This window comes from Talaromyces proteolyticus (genome assembly GCF_021365285.1).
Source record: "Talaromyces proteolyticus strain PMI_201 chromosome Unknown BGW36scaffold_8, whole genome shotgun sequence".
NCBI classification, from domain to species: domain Eukaryota; kingdom Fungi; phylum Ascomycota; class Eurotiomycetes; order Eurotiales; family Trichocomaceae; genus Talaromyces; species Talaromyces proteolyticus.
In genome coordinates this window covers 587,004-605,950 of record NW_025764284.1, presented here as the reverse complement: position 1 = coordinate 605,950, position 18,947 = coordinate 587,004, and the positions used below count along the sequence as shown (strand labels likewise).

Below are 18,947 nucleotides of genomic sequence, written 5' to 3'. Positions count from 1 at the left end.
TACGACACAATGCAAGGAGTGGCGGGGTGACGCTGTTATAAGAAACAGTGTGCGTGTTTAATGTATCACAGGCGGACGCAATGTTTTTGGAATATTTTCCTGGAAACAACCGGAAGGAAACCCAGATGAAGCAAGATAACAAGCAAGCAGACAGTATGGAATTCGGGGTTTTGAGGCCGAAGCAGACTGGAAGGCTCGAAAAGAGGGGCGGCTCCATAATGGCCACCTGTGGTCTGCCGTATCGGTTCCTTATCGGACTACAGCCACCCTGGTGCACAAGTCCCGTGACCTACACTCCCCCACACCTTGCGATTTGCGCCTTCTGAATGGTCCCAAGCTTGGCTGCTGCCGACAGCTTCGATCAAGCCCTCTTGCTGAATGAATCCGCGCTCTGGATGGAATTTCTGAAACTGTCTATTAACGGACAAAAAAGTCTTGTACTAGCAAGACTCAGGTTCTCCGAATATTCGCTACAATACTACCGGGTCTGCAGCTTTCTGACGTGCGCGAAATGCGCCGCTCCAGCGATGGTACCGACAGAGCATGACCCATTTCGACATCGGCTTTTCAGGTATTGTCCACGGTTCCTAGCCATATAATGGTCTAGCTCCTCAAAGCGTGTGTTTGCGAAACTTCCACTCATTTCAAAATGTCGAGCCCCGCCGATTCGAGGGGACCGGCGTCAGCCTTCGAAAGTCCCACGTTCGGCGAGGACAGCTCTTTCCACGTCGAGCAGCCAGTCGGTTCTATGTCCATTTCACCATGCGGTCGAGATGTTGTTCTGGCATCAAAGGAGGGACTCCATATTATTGACCTCGATTCACCATATTCGCCGCCTCGATACCTGCCACATCACACGCCTTGGGAGGTCGCTGATGTTCAGTGGTCGCCCTTCGCACATCGGGACTACTGGGTTGTTAGCACTTCTAATCAAAAGGCTTTGGTATGGAACCTCGCGATGAAAACCTGGGAGAACTCTATTGAGCACGTCTTGCACGCTCATTCACGTGCGATTACCGATATCAATTTCTCCGCACATCATGCCGATATACTTGCAACCTGTGCCGTTGACAGCTTTGTACATTGTTGGGATCTGAGAGTTCCTGCGAGGCCAGTCGTCTCATTCTCTGATTGGTTTGCTGGTGCGACGCAGGTCAAGTGGAATCGTCAAGATCCTCATGTCATCGCCAGTTCACATGACAAATACCTACGAATCTGGGACGACCGTATGGGTGCAAAACCCCTTAAGTCTATTGAAGCTCACAGTACAAAGATTTATGGAATTGATTGGAATCGAATGCGTGGTGAAGCCATCGTTACATGCTCTTTGGACAAGACCATCAAACTTTGGAATTACGAAGCCGAAGGTGACGCCCCAGAAAAAATGATCAAGACCTCTTTTCCCGTCTGGCGCGCGAGAAATACTCCCTTTGGTTTTGGTATTCTAGCCATGCCTCAACGTGGTGACAATGACCTCCATTTATATAGCCGGCGTAGGACAGACGAGCACGGGCCTGGTGAAGGACTTCCACTTATCCATAGTTTCCCTGGCCATAAGGGACAAGTGAAAGAATTTTTATGGAGACCAAGGGGAGCTGTGATAGACGGATTGGATCACCGAGAGTTTCAACTAGTATCATGGGGTGCAGATCGAGAGCTTCGCTTGCATAGAGTTGATCCAGATGTGCTCCGTGGTGTCGGTTTCGAAAAGGGAAAGTCATTTGACTACAGTCTAAGGATCACCCGCCAAGGTGCTTTTTACAAGACTTTTCGTGACGACCCTCCCGATGAAGACCTTAGTGACTCAATATATGCTGAGACCGTTATTTCTAGTAGTAATCGACCTCAGATCAGTGCAGGAGTTGGCACAAATAACGTTTCGACTCGGTATTCTCGTATTCCAAATCATGGGATCCATATTGAGCCCAGAGTTGGTATGCAAGGTCGGTCTCAATTGAGAACGAATTTGAACCCGATTGCGTGGATGCGAGGGGTCAAGATATCCGGCTGGGATATCGAAACCCTGGGCGATGAGATTACTCATGTCGGTGAAAAGTTCTCTAAAGTTGATTTCGAATCAGTGGACGTACGACAAAGGAAAGTTACCATCTCACTTCACGGTCCCTGGGCCGCCGAAGGTGGATCATTATTTTTGAAACTTGATATCAAGTTCCCAAGCGATTACCCGCGAACTGCAGTCCCGACATTTCGGATCCAAAAGACATCTGCTATGACGGACGATCTGTCAGAGACAATAACTTCCGAGTTACGGACAATTTCAGAGACTTATCTTTCTAGGAAACGGGGATGTCTTGAAGGTGCGCTTCGTTATCTCCTGGGAGAGTGCAATCTGGAAGAGAGTATCGCCCTGGTACTGGGAGAGGCAATGGATACTATAAAGTCGCCGACCGTTGACTTGGAAGATGATGAATCCAGTGATGAGGACGAGGTTGTTGGCGAATTCGAAAAAGAAGACCTTGGGCTAAGTTCGGAATCGCTTCGACCAATCAATGCTAACGTCATGGTTCCTGTTGCTAAAGTTTGCGGTGCTACTTGGAGCCATGACGGCCGTCTTGTTTGCTTTTTCCCGCCAAAAAGAGATAAAACAGGCTCGTTGTTTGATTCTTTAGGCTTAAAGGATCTCAATCGATTTTCACGCAATGATAGGGTATTTGAAGGTTTTGGTCGCTTACAAACAAGCTCGCCTGGTCATCTTCCTACTAGAAAAACTGTCGGAACAACGAGTACGACCGATGATGGAGGTTCTGAATACTCTGATGATTCAGATACGGAATCCTCTAGCTCATCGGGCTCATCTGACATCATTTCAGGCTTGCCAAACCGTTTCCAAGCGGCCCCAATGTGGCGTGGTCTTGGAACTTACCGTACCAAGTCAGCAGATAACTCCCAGCTTTCTACTGTTGGAGGTCCTGCCACGGTGAGATCGTCGGATATTGGACATAATATAATATCTGTTCACGATCTAGGCGACTTACTACCGGCTAAGAAGTCGTTAGCAAATCAGTACAAGATATTTGGGCATGGCGCGGAAGTTTGTGCGCACAATGCAGCAGTAGCGGCGGACGCTGGTTGCCATCATTTGGCGCAAGTTTGGGGGCTTCTGAAATTGGTTTTGCATAATCACAGCGATCACCAAGACCTCAATATCAACCCGGACGCAGTGACAATAGGCAAAGCTATAAAGAAAGATGAACTCACCGAGCTAGGGAATAATCTTAAAGATAAATCGACCCTGAAGGGCGCTTTTCATCGATTTGGATCTAGCGCGGGACTACAAGGTGGCAAATGGCTGATAAACGCACTTCTTGACCATTTTGAACGGATTGGGGATGTTCAGATGCTCGCAATGCTTTCATGCATCCTTCATGAACAAATGCTGCGGCACCGGACAGCCCGGCGTCGAGACAGGGAGATGTCGTACAACCAATCCCATAGCCCGTTTGCTGTGGACTTCTTCTCATCCAAGCTTCCAGATGCCAAGTCTCAGGTTGCAACTCCTTTAACCTCTTACTCGAGGGATAGCGTCAATCCTATCGGTCTCCAAAGCCCAGACATTCCAACGGAACAATGGAACAGTATAGCTACTACATCTTATTCAAGTGCGACTTCTCCAATGGCAGCACATTCGAACAAGCGCTTAGGAGACCGCAGAACCCCGAATCTTTCTATATCGACGTCACCGGACAACCACAATATTTCACGGACTGGATCTGGAATTGGAACGGCGCTGGCGTCGTCACTATCGCGTTCATTTACTTTTGGACCTTCATCTGGCTCATCACCTCCTGTAAATAACACTAAAAAGAAAATTAGTCCAAACGGAAGTTTGAATGTACCTTCGACTGTGGGTTGGAGTGCTACTCAGATATTCAACAAAGCCGTCTCGGTGTTGCCTGAATATTTGAACACATCGACAGCGATCACCTCTTCACAAACTCATTCAGAGACCGACAGTGAGAAGAAGAAAGGGGCACGAAAACTGAGGGTCAATGTTACTTTGAAAAATCGGACAGCCTTTGATACGGATGAATCTTTGAGTAGTCCATTCATTGACCGCAAGCGAGAAATCCTTTTAGGCAAATATCGCAACGCATATGCCAACTTATTGTTCGTCTGGGACTTGCCGATTCAACGTAGCGAAGTTTTGAAGATAGGATCTATGTTGGATTTAACAAGCGATAGGCCTTCCTCTCGACGCCGCCAAGCTTCGCAAACACTGACACTATCTATGACCAAGCAAAAAACCAGCGTTCCAGAAAAACCGACTGCGAACGATGCTGTTTTAGATGTCCAGCGGCATTGTTCCCAATGTGGAAGTGCTATACACGCATCTGTTTTCTCGTTTTCTTCGCGGAAAGAATCTAGCACCAAACTTACCAAACAAGCGCCTCTAAAATGCCCTTCATGTACGGTTGTGCAGCCACTTGCGGCTCATATCGGATGTGTTATTTGTGGCGAGTCAATCTCCGGGATGTTTGTTCCCTGTTTGGAGTGTGGGCATGTCTGCTGCTTCGAGTGCCACCAGCAGTGGTTCTCGCTCAACTCGCCAAATGATTCGATTTTCGTGTTGTCTGATTTGGTCTGCCCAAGCCCTTGCGGATGCAGCTGCACCGAGCATTCTGAGATCGTGTATCTGCCGTCGCCAATTCCAACCCCTCCTCACCACGAAAGAGCTCACATGTTCGATCTACATAATCGTCGCCGGTCCGAGGCGATGCCTCCACCCCGTTCAGGGATTATGGCGGGACAAACCGATGATGACCTTGAGGCGTGGCGCGGAACAGCTTTCACCAGAGGTCTCGGTGGGGGTCTAAGTCGTGTTTTAACAGCAAATGATCATAGTAGGCGAAACAATTCGTCGAACCGAAAGTTGCAGTTTGACCGCATAGATACAATGTAGCTTTGATTTTGTTATGGGTATAAGAAAGCGTGGCGTTCAGGATAGGCGACGGTATCTACTACGTAAAATTTACGATACCCTCATGTATATCGATTAATAGATAGTTGCAAATACCAACAGATTTTGGTCAAAAGCTTAATGTTGTTGGTGCATAGATTCATTTAATCGTTGAACTCCTAAGCTATTGTAATTGTAGTTTTATGGGTAGTCATAGTATAAAGTTACGCGAATTATAAACACGTTTATTAATGCTTCAAATGTCTCTTATCCCAAGCTCAGGTTCCACATCCCTCCCAAAATATTCTCATGACATCATTCTCACATCGAGGAAGCTAATGATATACAACAGCAACATGATCATCCATGTACTTGGTAATATCACCCAAAAACAGTGACGCCACGATGGACAAGGCGCCAAACACAATCGACGTCAAGTAAACATACTTGTAGCTTTCCGCATATGCAAGCTGGCCCGCTGCAACTACCATTTCATAGGCAGTTTCATTACCAGCAATACCGGGGATTTCTTGCAGCCCACTCAGGAGTGACGCACCCGTCAGTTCAATTGCGTCGGTAATGTAAGTTGTATTGGTAATGCCTAGTTTCATGGCCATGGTGCCACCGATATAGTACGTGGCCTTGGGGATGAATTTGTTGATAAAGACATTATAATAGATTGTATACCCTATCGCGCCGCCAATAACGCGGATCGAGAGTGTCAACGCGGCAATTGTAGCAATTAGATCCTGTGAAGTGTCAGTTTATGCAGTGTAGGGAGGGCAATTGCTAAGTAATAGGAAACAACAACTTACATCGGGACAAATAATTGTGGTCATGATACTGGCAGGAACGACAATACCGCCAATTCCGAGGCTTGCAATAATAAGTATAATCCATAGGTCACGGAGATTGTCGGTACGAGCAACAGCCATGGCGCCGCAGCCTTTTTGCGACGAGAAAAGAGACATTAGCTGACTCCGTACTTCGTCCCGATCGTAGAAATCGCAACTTACCTGCAGTCATTAAAATGCTACTTCCAATCATCAATGCCTTGTTGTGTCCTTTGAGCCATGATAACAGGCAGAGGGTGATACAAGCCCCGGCGAGAATACCGTAGCCCACTGGTAATGAGCGAACACCCACAGCAACCGGGTCGTGACCGAATTGATTGAAGCTCTGGGTAGGCCAGAAAAGAATGATGGAGAAAAAGTTCGCACCAGATACCCAGGTAATTAGCAGAGTGAGTCCGAGTGTACGGGGTTCTTGCATTATTTTTGCTGGGATCATTGGGTATTTGGTACCGTACGCTTCCCAAAAACCAAATGCAACCATAATCAGAAATCCAAGAATAAGAGGCACCAAGACATGAGCAGATTTCCATGGGTACTACACGTATCAAACGTCAGCCTTTGAGGTAAACCTGGAAAAGTGGGTTGTCACGCACCTGATATCCACCCCATTGAAGCCCGGCCAAGAATAAGATCAGGCCGATGATACTGAGGAGGCCTCCGACATAGTCGATTCTTGAAAGAATCTCACGTTTTGACAGACCTTCAGCGTTGACTCTTGGGGGTGGGAAATAGAAGAATAAAGTGCAGAAAAATCCAAGCCCATTCCAAATGCCAGCAAGCGCACCAACGTATCTCCAGTTCGAATGATAAGCGATCAGTTGAGCCCATAGAACAGAGGCAGCCCACGGAACGATAGTGAAAACCAGAGCAGCAACGTATGTACCACGCTTGCGTGTCGGCGCAATTTCTGCGGTGGCTGAAAGTGCTGTCAATTCATTGGCTCCTTTTATATCACAAAAAGTAAGTTTCTTATGTTATATGCATATAAGGAATCGATTTAGTACCTGCTCCAGCGCCTGCTATCGCCATACCGCCAATAAACACATTCATAGTGTTGGCGGTGCTCGAGACGATGACTCCAATACATAACAGCGCTGAACCGATGAGAGCGACATATCTACGGCCAATTAAATCAGAAAGGCTGCCAACGAAAGGACAGACTCCAGCCAAAGCGAGTAGGTTTGCCAGAACCTAATTCCTCGTCAGTACACGCTCGAGTCTAATACACATTGCGAAATATATTCTTCAATATTGAAATGAACACTGAGGACTTACAAACCAAATCCAACGATCTGCGCCTCCAATCGAGCCGTAAATATAAGGAGGGATTCCGCCAAAGAGGTAAACCGGGATTTGCGACCCTTTAGAAAGTTACGTCAATGCAAAAAGTTCAACAGTCATTCGGAATGTGGAATATGCTCACCAGTCCAAAGAAGAGCCATCGCCGTGAGACTGAGAAATCGGCTTAGTGTCATCTGTTTATTGTAAATAGTGAGCATAGTATCATTTCTTGCGCATTCTAGTTTAGCCACCTACGCGAGTCTCGTCCACTTCGCTAGAAGAAGTTTGTATCCCATTGTAATCATCTTTTGATGTTGACTGGACACTATTGGAGACATCGTCAATATGGGCAGGTGGCTCGATCTTTTCTGGATCCATGATCGCAACTTCTTGGTGTTATGCTGTGTGAGAATTCGCGAACAGCCGAGAAAGATAAGGGCTTATCAGTGCACTAGCTAACTTCTAAACAGGTTCTTTGTCGGGGTTGAGAGAGATTTTCTGGGCCTCTGATCTACTTGTAAGGGACAGGCTTGGGTTTTAAAGCCATCATTCATGCTATCATTGGATTATCAGACTGTATTGGATTAGCTTGACATCAGGATGCATCGTATAGAGGCGCACTAGGAGGCCAAGCCACACAATGGAGCAGATACTAGCTACAGCTATCGCCTTGAATTTCCTCGACGTGCAGCTTGTTCATTGTGGAGAATTGGCTGTGCGCCGTCCGTGTTGAGCAAGGGAGGATGCATCCGTCTGATCTCCACCCCCGCCTCTCGCGGCTGGTCTGGTTGATGGCCAGACTCTTCACGCATTTTGATTTGCGGGCCCAGTTTTATTCTCGGAATCCCGACCTGGTAGCGCGTCCGCTCGTCAGGCTCGGGCTGCTATATCTTATTCGGCTGCTGGAAATCGGAAAAATACCGAGGTCCAGGATGCTAGCGCACATACTAGACTATGGTGTTAATCCCAACAAACTAGCGGCGGGTGTCTGTAGCCCTCGTGCCTTAGTCTTGACCGCAACCATAGTCTAACATTCAGATCCTTCAGGAAAAAAAAAAGGGCGATTCCCAGTGAGGTACGTGGCGGAGCCAAAATCTCGAGAAAGACCTGGCCAGCTATCATGGTAGAGTCCAATTCTGGTAGAGTGAACTTCTGAAGCATTTAATCCATAGGCGACGATTCCGAGTTCCACTCCATAAATCCATCCATACTAAAGAGCTTCCCCGCATTTTCATTCTAGTGATTGTCACCAATGTGCCGGGACGAGGTAATGCCCCGTTCTCCACAGGTCAAAGAGTCAAATCAACATCTGTCATACATCACCACAACTTGCCATGTGCTCTAGCCTTGTTCTTAGCCCGATAATGGCTGACATCCGAGTTCGACAGAGGAGGTAATCGAGACCGGTACTTTCCGAAAGATAGCATTCAAATTTGCACAACTTCACCAGACCAGCCCCCAAGGGAAGAGAATTCCTTGGAGACATTAATGGTCTCCGAGCATCATGCATCATTAGAGTTCTAGCTAAACGAGCATCTTCACCGTTTCCTGTAATACGGCCAATGACATGCAAGAATATTATCATAGCCTGGCACGCGGTTCGGCGATATAGCCGCATCTGGGCTTATGCCCCATGTTTCCCGCTAGGGTTCTCTTCTGGAGTCTGGCGACGTCAATTAACTTCGAAAGCTAGGTATGAAATTGACGATTCTAGTATATCGACACCACATAGGCCCTTGTCGTCGTCTGGTAGCCCCTCTTCCCCCGCGCATCTACCACGCAACAATGGGGAGACTGTCTTAGAACTGAGCAGGCGTGAAGCAGACAAAATCAGAAGGCACGGTCATGCTATTGTCTTGTGGAGTCACTTCGCCTAAAAATGACTATTCACATTTCGAAGTACTAGTTTCTTGGGCCTAACAAATAGAGCTTCGCTTTCGACGCATAACTTGCCCATCAAGCTGCGGATTTCTCCGGTAACAAACGCTTTCCGTTCCGTAGAGCGGTCTGGATCTAGACGAGTATGTATTGTGTAGAATTCACCTGTAGCAACAGGGGCACGATAATCGAGTTTGAGGTTTGCGGTGATTCTGGAATGTGAAGGGACAACTCGTGCAAGAGTTTCGTCCAGGACAGTTGCTAGGAGTCCTCCATGGACAATTGTCAACCAACCATCCAGCCCATGTCCAAAGTAGACGACATTAACACATTCCTTTTCTTCTTCATTCCAGAATATCCTCTAAGAGTGATAAAGTCAGTACCCACAGATCTTACGCAGTACGTGACGTGGAAATCGCAATTGAGAACGAACCTGAAGTGCAAGGCCTCGGCTGCCTTTCAATGGACCGCTGGTTAACCTAGGCATCTTTTGTTCTTCCGAAAAGACTTCGTACGCCTCCCATTCCTTGTATTGAGGGTCTTCCCTTAATTTCTGGACAATCGGCAGATATTCGACCAAACGCCGAAGCTCTTCCAACCGTCGGGCATCCTCAGGCGTTCCTGGCGCGGCAGGAGACATGAAAGCTTGTAAATACCGCTGTCCTGTATAATAACCCAAGCTGGCGAAAAATGTTGCCCAGAAAATCCGTCGTGCCCATTTCGATCGCTTTGTCGGTTGGGCGTTCGTAGTAACCGTAGCAGTGTTGCGAACAGTTCTGGCTTTCTGGGGGGAGAAAATAGGCACGGACTGTGGAACCGAACGAGGCCGATAGTTCCTGTAGAGTGATTGTGAATATAGCTTTCTCAACGAGCAGGCCATCTTGCTACTGGTTCAATTGACGGTGTCAATTGATGCAACACCAAGATTTCTTAAATTGCGCCTAGCCCGCACCTTCCGCTACGGACACATAACAAATCACGTGATTTATACAATGCACAATGACCATACTAGATTGAAGGCGATTTTCATAACTTCGAGGACTTATGTTACCTTAGCTAGTCTCTATCATAGACTGTTATATGGATATTGCGTCTAATGTGAATGTGGAGGGCCACTACTGGACTGGAAAATGGATAAAGTTATTCTTGATTTAAATATAATTTTTGTCTTCATGAATATATATGTTTTATATTATATACTATTTTTAACGCCAATGAACATACATCTATATATCACTTAGGACGATACATGGGGATTCAACCCCATATATGATCTCTCATAGTCTCTTGGTTGTCAACACGCTCATCATCCTACAATTAACTCCAACATAGGAAAGGAATAATTTGAAGACGTGTATTGGAAGCCCTCATGGGTCTAATAAATTTACTCTCGAAGGATACTCAACAAAAAGGAAGATGGTAGGAAGATAATTTTTTTTTACCCTTACTCTCCAATATGTTTGACAAGCCTCTGATCCTGCAGCCATTCTTCTAGAATTCGGTTGACTTCCGTTGGTTTCTCCCACAAAATCCAATGACCTGCTCCCACATCCCGTTATGTGATGAATGGCGTGAAAGGCTCCGTGGGAGGCAGCATATCATCACTTGTTATTATGATGAGGTCATGGAGTAAGCGGACGAAGAGTACGGGGCAATTGATAGATATTGCCTCTGTTCCTTGATCCAAAAGGGCTTGTTTATCTATGGAATTTGGGCATCAGTTGCGGTAATAAATGCCTGAAGTTTTTGGCATTAGTGTCTATCCTATCTTAAACCTGTTAAACCTGTGAATATTTGGTGACAATCAAACATAAATGGGCCCTTGAGTCCTTTTCTTGACTACCTCTCCGTATAGTACTGCGCTCATCCTCACCGAGGAGCTTCGTATCGACTAGCTTAGGTACGATATCGAAATCGATCCTACTTGTTGCATCCACGACCACCTTCCCCTCTGGGAACGCTCTCGAGAACTATAATTCGCCCATGAATATACAGTGAACTACACCTTTTACTTGCTCATTAAACTGGACTTTATTATTCTTCTCACCTCTAGGAGGAAGATAGATAGTATCATTCAATGAAGTTTTAAAATGTTATCTACGTCATTAACAATGTATATGTTGTGAAATGAGATTTAAAATGTTATCTACGTCATTAAGAATGTATATGTTGTGGAATGAGAGCGACAAATTAAATATATTGAACCCAAGGAACCACATGTAAGCTTTCTAGCGAAGGATTTGTGGGCGTTTGCTAAAGGTAGAGAGGAGTGCCGGAGGCATTTAACGTGTATATGTATCAATCTCTCTCTCTATAAATGTAGATCTTACTCGCAAAATTCTTTTAAGGGATGCTGCTCATCTCTTTACACCCTAATTACAATTATATTGGTCTCGTATGCTTGAGGACGTATGCTTCGACGTCAACTGGTCATGTGGCATACTGAATGCTTTAGACAGTTATGCTTGATACCCTGGTTGAGACAAGTTTATATAGTCAGCCACTAAGATCACTAATGCTACAGACAAAGGCTGTAAAAGCCCCGGTAACCATATGTACGCCTCCCCTCCATGATGTAGCGAGATCACCAATCATCATCTCTGCCGAAGCCCAAGTCTTCGAATTCCACCTGACTTGGCGTACTCTCCGTTCGTTGGAGGGGAAATGGGAGCCAGAAGATGGTAGTTTCATCTTGAGTTGGGAAGATTGTTATAGCCAGTTTTAGGGCATTAGTAGATTATTAAGAAATATAAAGATCTTTATGAATATCCATATATTAGAGACTGCCACTGGTCTTTAAACCATTAGCAACCGTAAAGAAACTTTTGTAGGGAGCTATATTGAGGTATAATGCATGTTACAATCGATTAATCATGTTTACTAAATTTCATTTGGAAAGTTTTTTCCATCTATACGATACATGATTCGTCATTGAAACTCGTTATCCATAGACAAATAATTCGTGCCATTGTATTGCTCTGCCTCCTAAGACCCTTTCCTAGGGGAAAGGGGGTGTGATATTTGAGGGGAAAAGTCGAAGCGCTCTAAAGGCGTGTCCTCAAGCCGTAACTAGGACTGCACTTCATCTTTGCTAGGGAGATCAATTGCTCGATAGAGAAGAATAAGGGCCGAGTGAGATTCGCCTTGAAATCAACATTAGATAAACTGTATCTTTCGTCAATCGAGATGAAAACTTACCTCCACCAGACAATGTCTCGATTTTCTCAGAATCAACCTCAGAAACTTTGTCATCATTGAACCACCACCATTTCCCATCATCTTCGCGTCTCTTACCGCCGGGCGTGTTTGCATCGTCCACAACTCGTCCTTGTTTTTTGACATAGGCAGTGTAATGGCCACTATCAGCGCTAGCACCTTGGTGGGTGATGACGCCTCGCAACTCATACAGGCCCGACTGATTGGATCCATCATCGGTGGCGAGACTTGGATCAATCAGCTCGAAAAGCTCCTTTTTAGCTTTCAATATAGCCGCTCGCCTCTCGGCTTCGTATTCCTCGTCAGACTTAAAAACATCCGTCATAGCAGTGTCATTATCCTTCTCGTTGGCCGTTTCAGCCTCTGTTTTCTTCTGTAAAGGTTCTGCAGCTTGTCCTGATTCCGCATCTGCCTTACGTTCCTCTTCTTGGCGATGAGCAAGCTTTTGACGCTTGCGGGCGCGTTCGGCATCTTCTTCATCTTTCCGGATCTCTCGCACCTTATCTCTCACCGGAATCAGCTGCTTCCTCAGCTCATCGGTACAGAACTCAACGACATCAAGTTCTGCAGGGAAAGTAACTTTGCGCATAATTTTGGCTTTAGTCTTTGTCTCCCGTTTCCAAAAAAATCGAACAAAGTGGACTGTCAAATACTTGGGCAGGCGAGCTATGCGGGACCTTTTAGTGTAGATAGCATCTCGATCAAGGGTAGAAGAGCGTTTCTCTATCTTCTCTTCGAGGCCGGCTTTGATTCCATCGCCCAAATGGTTGATATCCTTATCAATATGGCAATCTAGCTTTAGGAAAACATCAGATGAGTTGACAGACTGTTCACCAGCTTCTCTTGCAGCGGCCTCATCACACTCGAGAACAGATTCAAAACTCCCGGACATGAATTTATCAACAAAAGACACTTCGTTACCCCCCTCTTTTGTCTTCAGGTTCTGTCGGATTTGAGTCAATATCTGGGACCAAGCTTCTTCCGCATCCTGTTGAGCATATCCCTGGCCGTTCTTCGCCTTCTGGGCAAATTGTGGGAATGCGTTTCGAAGAGCATTTAAGAACATAAGCGGCGGGAATCCTTCTTGGGTTTCAGACATTTGTTTGTATAAATCTCGTAGGGAAGCTGTCAGGTCGGAAGAAGCCCCCAAACCCCCAAGCCCAAATGCGCTCAAGTCACCCAGGCCAGATGATCTACCAGAAGTGCCCGTTGAGTTGTATTTAATGAGTTCCTGCTGAAGTTCCGGAATACTGCGAAGCGTTTGTAGGGTTGAATTGAGATAGCACGTGTTCCCAAGATTTTGCAACCCTGCAGGTGTGGCTCCCTCAGATTGTGCGGCTTCAGCCTCCGTCATGTCTTCCAGAAATTTGACCGATTCCTTTGGACGCACTAATCCAGCTGAGCCCTCCGCTCCGGAAGGAGTGCCCATCATCATGAAGGTCTGTCCAGGTTTTGCCTTGAGGGTAGAGAGCTCAGTGTCATCCTTCAGCTGGCCACCCTTGACTAGAATCTTTTGTCTCTCTGGTTCAACACCGGTGAGCGAATACAGCTGGAACTTGAATGTTTCGCCATTCGACGTTGGGTCGAGCTCGACATCGTAACGCTTGCCTTGGTGCTTGACAACGACTTGAGACAGGTCAGCATATAATGACTAGCGACAAGCGGGGTCGTAGAAGGCAAACCTGGTATTGTAGCCATGGTAAGCGGCTTGAGAGGCTTCAGGAAGTATAGATTTTAACAGCGTCCTGAAGGAAGAATAATTAGGGGAGGGATGGAATGCTTTAGCACCTTAAGGTGGCCGGCCTTAGTAATGTTATCGAAGCTCTGCGAAGGCGGTAAACAAAAGCCGCCACCCGCGGGGCCAAACGCCATTACATAAGCCATCGCTCATCGTGGTGATGCCGCAGCCTAAACAACTGATCCCCCGCAATGCTGTTGACCCTGTCGAGACCACACAGCGCTTACTATTCGCTCCTTTGAGTCACGCAATACGATTCTTTCCTGGAGCCAATTGTCACAGAAAAAGGCGACTGTGTCTACCCAGACGTTGGGTGTCTCAATGGTGCTAACCTGACCGGTCCTGCCCTCTCCTTCAGCCATCATGGTACCTGCCGTGTTATCTCGACTTGCGATATAGTATTCCACTGACATTGCCTAGTCACAATCCCTTCGCCCGTATCTGCAGGCAGTCAGATCTTCGCTGACGCACGTATTCCCTTCATTAATACAAGCATATTATTACCCATACTTACTACTTCTATAGCGCCGCCCTTGCTGTCTCGAACTTCGCATCCCAGGCATCCGAAAGACTTAACGTGCCAGCTGTTGAGTCCGCAGACTCGCCGGAACTACTGTTGAATCCTCTAACAGTCGCGCGAAACGAAAACGAGAGAGTCCTTATTGAACCCAGTGTCAACAGCGTGCGAGTGAGCATTCGCGTAAAGCAGGCGGATGAGATCGAAAGTATTCTTGTCCATAAGTTTACGAGATTCTTAACGCAACGAGCCGAGTCCTTCTTCATCTTGCGCCGAAAGCCTGTCAAGGTGAGTCTACAGATGCTTTTGCTCGTCTACTTGTTCCTGACTCTACGACTAGGGATATGATATTTCTTTTCTAATCACGAACTTTCATACTGAGGCTATGCTCAAGCATAAGCTGGTGGATTTCGTGCTATCTTTTATGGAAGAAGTGGACAAGGAAATTTCGGAGATGAAGCTTTTCGTAAGACTTTCTTTCTTAAATGACTGCTTTTGCTGTTTGGTTGAGCTGACATGGTGCAGTTGAATTCTCGAGCTCGTTTTGTTGCAGAATCCTTTCTCACTCCTGTAAGAACTTGATCCCGTGACATGGATGGCCCTAAACTAACAAGACAACACAGTTCGATTAGGTAATATTTCTCATGAACGGAAATGCAATTATGATTCACACACAATACAAATCTTTCTATTCTTCTCTCCAGGATTCCTCTGCTTAAGTTTCCTTACAATGTATGTGTAATCGCATGTTGGCTCGTTTCATCATTGATGGATATTTATAAGGTTTCTGTATCCCTAACCTATCAATTATACATCCTATTCATCTATCGCCACTAAGACTTTATGTTTTAGGTGCTTGTATAAGCCCAACTATTTTAATTCAGGGTCATTTATCTGCACGCATTCAGAATGTATTCTACTTGATCACTCTTATTTTCGAGCCACCCGACTTCACATCCTCCAGGCTCTTTATAATCACATTGCTGAATAGGTATCATAGCTTCTTGTCTACCATCATCATATCTTATTGTTCATTGACTTGGGTCTCTGCATTTTGATTCAAGGATGAGTCAGGTGCACAAGAAGCCCAGCCATTTAAGCGGAAAGTCACCAATTGTTCTGCCACACCGTCAATGAATAACTAGGTCGCCGAAAGCTGGCTATCCACTGTTTCAATGGGAGGTGCAGAAAATGCTCACCTATGTGGACTGACCAGGCGGGTCTTTGCCAACTACGCATCAGTGCACTTCACATTAGTCTCTGGCTTAACTACAGGCTCTTTCTTCTCTTTCCTCTCTTCATAGGTGGCCCTTCCTGCTTCTCTTCCAACCCCTTTCAACTCCCCCTCACCCTCACTCTCCATCTTCACTTACACTTTTCATAGTCTTCTTTCTTTCTTCTTTGCTGCCATCACTCTTTTGATCTTATCAACCCGTTTTCATTGCAAACATATTCCTTTGAATTCCACACAAGCAGCTATTTCTGGCCATCCTCGGTTTAATAAGGTAATGAGTGGAAATCCAACTCTCCCTCTGTCTGGACAGAGCCAGTGCCATACTCATACTTTTGGCCTAAATCCTTATCCCAAAATGCAGTCAACAGCACTCCCTCCTAGCTCACAAATGATGGGTCCATTCATGCAACCTATGAACACCCAGGTTTACTCACCTTCTATCCCTATGATGCAGACCATGGGACACAACTTGATTAACCAACAGATGCTGTATGGTCATGGACAGCAACAGTATCTCAGGGGTCAGCGGATAGGCCTTCACCATCAATTTAATCAGCAGGCAAAGCTTGGTGAGATCGAACAGCATAAAAAGGACTACCTCGAAGTCGCCGCTGTTGCATCTGCACTTGGTAACCGTGTCGCAGCCCTTGAAAATCTTCCTTTCAAGGTTCTTGCCCATGATCAAAAGCCGCATCAATACGGAGTAGTAAGACTTTCGAATGTCTGTATATCTCCTTCCTTCAAAACTTCTTGATGCACACCTTGGCTAACTTGGAAGAAAAGCTACCCTACTCTGTCACAAGACATGAAATCCACCAACTTTTGGGTCGCCATGCTTGTGTGCTTGGTCCTGAGCTAGGCGGAGGTGTCCATATCATAATGGAACGTTCAACTGCAAAGACCATGGATGCATTCGTCGAGTTTGAAACACAGAAGGACGCTGAGTCTACTGTACGCCGTCTTAGTTTCACCGAATCTGGTCGTTATGCTCGTTTGGGCACTCGCCATGTTGACGTTTCCCTCAGCTCTCAAGATGAGTTGCTTCGAGATATATTTCCTCGGGCAAAATGTGTCGAATGGCGTGGCGGTAATCCTCTATTGCTTGAGAATACTGATCCTTATTCCGCTGGGTTCCAAGGGTTTCTCACCAAGGAGGAAATTCGAGGCCTCATTACTCATGCTGAGAATCCTGGGCGTGTAAGTATTTCTTCCCATCAAACTTGTCATAATTCTGACATATTATTAGTCCCCTTTCACAGAACGCTGCCGTCAGCGCACATATGAATCCTTGATTTCTACTCTCTGGAAGGTATAAGATCTCCTCCATATATCACTTACCTCCTTTTCTCACAGGTTATTAGTACCCTTGGAATGCCTCCACTATGTACACGGTCGAAGATCGTGATGATCTCTATCAAGCCGCCGTTCACCAAATGTTGGAATTGTGTGAGAAGGCAAAGCAGCGCCGATTTCTTGGACTTAATGAGGCCTTGTTACATGACCTTCTTCGTGCAGGACTTAGCTGCCCAGCTTTCAATGAGCGCCAGAAATTTTGTCTTATCACGGCTTCCGAACTAACTCCTCTACAGCCCATAACTCATTGGAAGCAAATTGAATCCTGGCCCTTCGACTGCTTGGCCAAACAACCTACGGCAACTGAGTATGAAATCATGGTATGTATGTTTGCAAGATCTTGTTAGGGTAATTGCTAACCGTTTTTGTGATTGACCAGTACTACTCCCAGCTTATTCGTAAGGGACTTGGTGTCTACGGCCAGAGGGAGCTAATTGTTCCGAACAACTATTGCAACCGCTATCATCACAAGAACGAATCTCCTTGGGGTTGCTTGTGGATCGAGTGGAATCTTCACAACAAGGAAATGATGTTCAAAGCTGCTGCCCAGCTTGAGCTTCATGTTGTACAAGAGATACTTCATGCTGCCCTGCAAGATGGCTATAATACTCAGCGTCAGCCTCAAGCTTTAATGCCTTGCGCTTCACCACAGAAATTTCTACAAAAGTCGGAGGTCATACCTAATCAGATTGAGTCAAACCAGTCTTCCGTGGACCACAACTGGTCTCTCCCAACAGCTTGGGCGGAAGAGACCGCTAAGCGTGCTATTATCAATACAGAGACACCTTCTCGTCGTTCTCGTGTCAGCGGCTCTATTAGTGCTGTTTCTGAGAATGGCAGTTTTGTCAACTCAACCAACGGTGGATTCCGATCGAACAGCAGCTCCACTGCTTTCTCCGGTACAAACAGCCTAAATGCCTCGACTAATAGCAGTTTCACCACTGCTGACAGTGATAAAAAGCCCGTATCTCAGAACCCACAACCTCACAAGCAAATCGGACAGCTAAGTTCTAGCGAACCTGGTGAACGTGTATTTCCTGACACTGCTATTCCACGACGCCAGCATAGCCTGTCCATGTCATCTGTTGCGGTAGGGGCTATTCCAAGCAAAGTTTTCGAGAATGACAGCCGCAGTTCCGGTCACTCACGCCGTGGAGAAAGCATCTCAATCCCGGCTTACATGAATGTTCACAGCGGCGGTAAACCCGTCGAGCAATATTCATGGGTTGCACCTTACTCCGCTTCTGAATCGCCATCAACAACTCGCATCGTGTCATATCCAACTGATAAAACTACAGCTGATATCGACAACATCACCAACCTGATGGCGCGCCACAATATTTTGCCAAGTGTGCCATCCAAAGTGGCTGCCAAAACCCCACCAAGCCCATCTGGTGCGTTGAATCGCAATCGCTTTAGCAGTCGCCATACTTCGGTATCTTCTCTAGCTAGTCACCACAATCGTCTCGCATCCGTATCTGAAGACGATGAGGATGTCTTTAGAAAGAGAATGCTTGATGCCAAAATGTGACGTTGGATTTTCTTATTGTGAGAACGGAGCGCCTTGGTATTGGAAACAACTTATGTCATTTCCTAGAGTCTGTTATATCACGACTGCTTTCCTTCCTTGGACTCATTGCTACGACTGATGATGAAACCCAACGCATTTTAACATCCGCTATCAAACGAAAGTTTGATTCAACCTGACGTCTTTGAATGGTCTCTTCTTCTTTGATGAGTTTACTCAGTGCCTGGTGTTTCTAGGTTTTGATTTACTCCAAGACAGGGATGTCTTTCATTTCTGAAATTGAATGACTTAAGATTCTGGGAGATTTGGATGGGCTTATCTAAGAACGACTTGACGATTTTCTTTACTCTTTCCCCCTTTTTAACATCACATTTAGTTTTCATGGTACATTTGGTGAAGCTGTCGACGGCTGGACCGTCGATGGCTAATA

At 46.1% G+C, this 18,947-nt stretch overlaps 7 protein-coding genes across 7 annotated transcripts; 3 read left to right on the top strand and 4 right to left on the bottom strand.

The window, feature by feature from the left end:
- Positions 1–273: 273 nt before the first annotated feature.
- BGW36DRAFT_408728 (WD repeat protein) lies at positions 274–5,031 on the top strand. Its single transcript, XM_046219086.1, has one exon. The coding sequence runs from the start codon at positions 650–652 to the stop codon at positions 4,919–4,921; it is 4,272 nt and encodes a 1,423-aa protein (XP_046070216.1). The 5' UTR covers positions 274–649; the 3' UTR covers positions 4,922–5,031.
- A 222-nt stretch (positions 5,032–5,253) lies between these two features.
- BGW36DRAFT_299615 (putative MFS drug efflux pump) lies at positions 5,254–7,247 on the bottom strand (the record flags this gene model as incomplete). Its single annotated transcript, XM_046211551.1, has 7 exons — positions 5,254–5,667; positions 5,734–5,864; positions 5,935–6,307; positions 6,366–6,715; positions 6,777–6,963; positions 7,048–7,133; positions 7,196–7,247. The coding sequence occupies 7 exons, from the start codon at positions 7,245–7,247 to the stop codon at positions 5,254–5,256; spliced, it is 1,593 nt and encodes a 530-aa protein (XP_046070215.1).
- Positions 7,248–8,224: 977 nt separating this feature from the next.
- BGW36DRAFT_196854 (uncharacterized protein) lies at positions 8,225–8,798 on the bottom strand. The gene has a single exon (XM_046209842.1). The coding sequence runs from the start codon at positions 8,669–8,671 to the stop codon at positions 8,366–8,368; it is 306 nt and encodes a 101-aa protein (XP_046070214.1). The 5' UTR covers positions 8,672–8,798; the 3' UTR covers positions 8,225–8,365.
- A 128-nt stretch (positions 8,799–8,926) lies between these two features.
- On the bottom strand, positions 8,927–9,811 carry BGW36DRAFT_360782 (HotDog domain-containing protein; the record flags this gene model as incomplete). The annotated part of the gene is made up of 2 exons (XM_046214212.1): positions 8,927–9,292; positions 9,365–9,811. 2 exons carry the CDS (start codon positions 9,809–9,811, stop codon positions 8,927–8,929), a joined length of 813 nt encoding a protein of 270 aa, XP_046070213.1.
- Positions 9,812–11,702: 1,891 nt separating this feature from the next.
- On the bottom strand, positions 11,703–13,946 carry BGW36DRAFT_382066 (ubiquitin carboxyl-terminal hydrolase). Its single transcript, XM_046216483.1, has 3 exons — positions 13,830–13,946; positions 12,130–13,773; positions 11,703–12,074 (listed from the first exon to the last, which is right to left on the bottom strand). The coding sequence occupies exons 1-3, from the start codon at positions 13,843–13,845 to the stop codon at positions 12,001–12,003; spliced, it is 1,734 nt and encodes a 577-aa protein (XP_046070212.1). The 5' UTR covers positions 13,846–13,946; the 3' UTR covers positions 11,703–12,000.
- Positions 13,844–14,984, top strand: BGW36DRAFT_398393 (putative ARP2/3 complex 20 kDa subunit (p20-ARC); the record flags this gene model as incomplete). The annotated part of the gene is made up of 5 exons (XM_046218405.1): positions 13,844–13,846; positions 14,306–14,352; positions 14,411–14,690; positions 14,743–14,868; positions 14,928–14,984. 5 exons carry the CDS (start codon positions 13,844–13,846, stop codon positions 14,982–14,984), a joined length of 513 nt encoding a protein of 170 aa, XP_046070211.1.
- Positions 14,985–15,991: 1,007 nt separating this feature from the next.
- Positions 15,992–18,520, top strand: BGW36DRAFT_428957 (uncharacterized protein; the record flags this gene model as incomplete). The annotated part of the gene is made up of 5 exons (XM_046220625.1): positions 15,992–16,357; positions 16,420–16,833; positions 16,883–16,945; positions 16,998–17,309; positions 17,369–18,520. The coding sequence occupies 5 exons, from the start codon at positions 15,992–15,994 to the stop codon at positions 18,518–18,520; spliced, it is 2,307 nt and encodes a 768-aa protein (XP_046070210.1).
- Positions 18,521–18,947: the final 427 nt, after the last annotated feature.

What these genes read in the sequence shown, in the direction of transcription:
- BGW36DRAFT_196854 (XM_046209842.1), bottom strand. Translation starts at nt 8,671, where the DNA reads ATGCGGCTATATCGCCGAACCGCGTGCCAGGCTATGATAATATTCTTG.
- BGW36DRAFT_382066 (XM_046216483.1), bottom strand. An exon ending in CGAGACATTGTCTGGTGGAG is followed by an intron (nt 12,075 to 12,129) that starts GTAAGTTTTCAT and finishes GTTGATTTCAAG; the next exon opens with GCGAATCTCACTCGGCCCTT.
- BGW36DRAFT_408728 (XM_046219086.1), top strand. Translation starts at nt 650, where the DNA reads ATGTCGAGCCCCGCCGATTCGAGGGGACCGGCGTCAGCCTTCGAAAGT.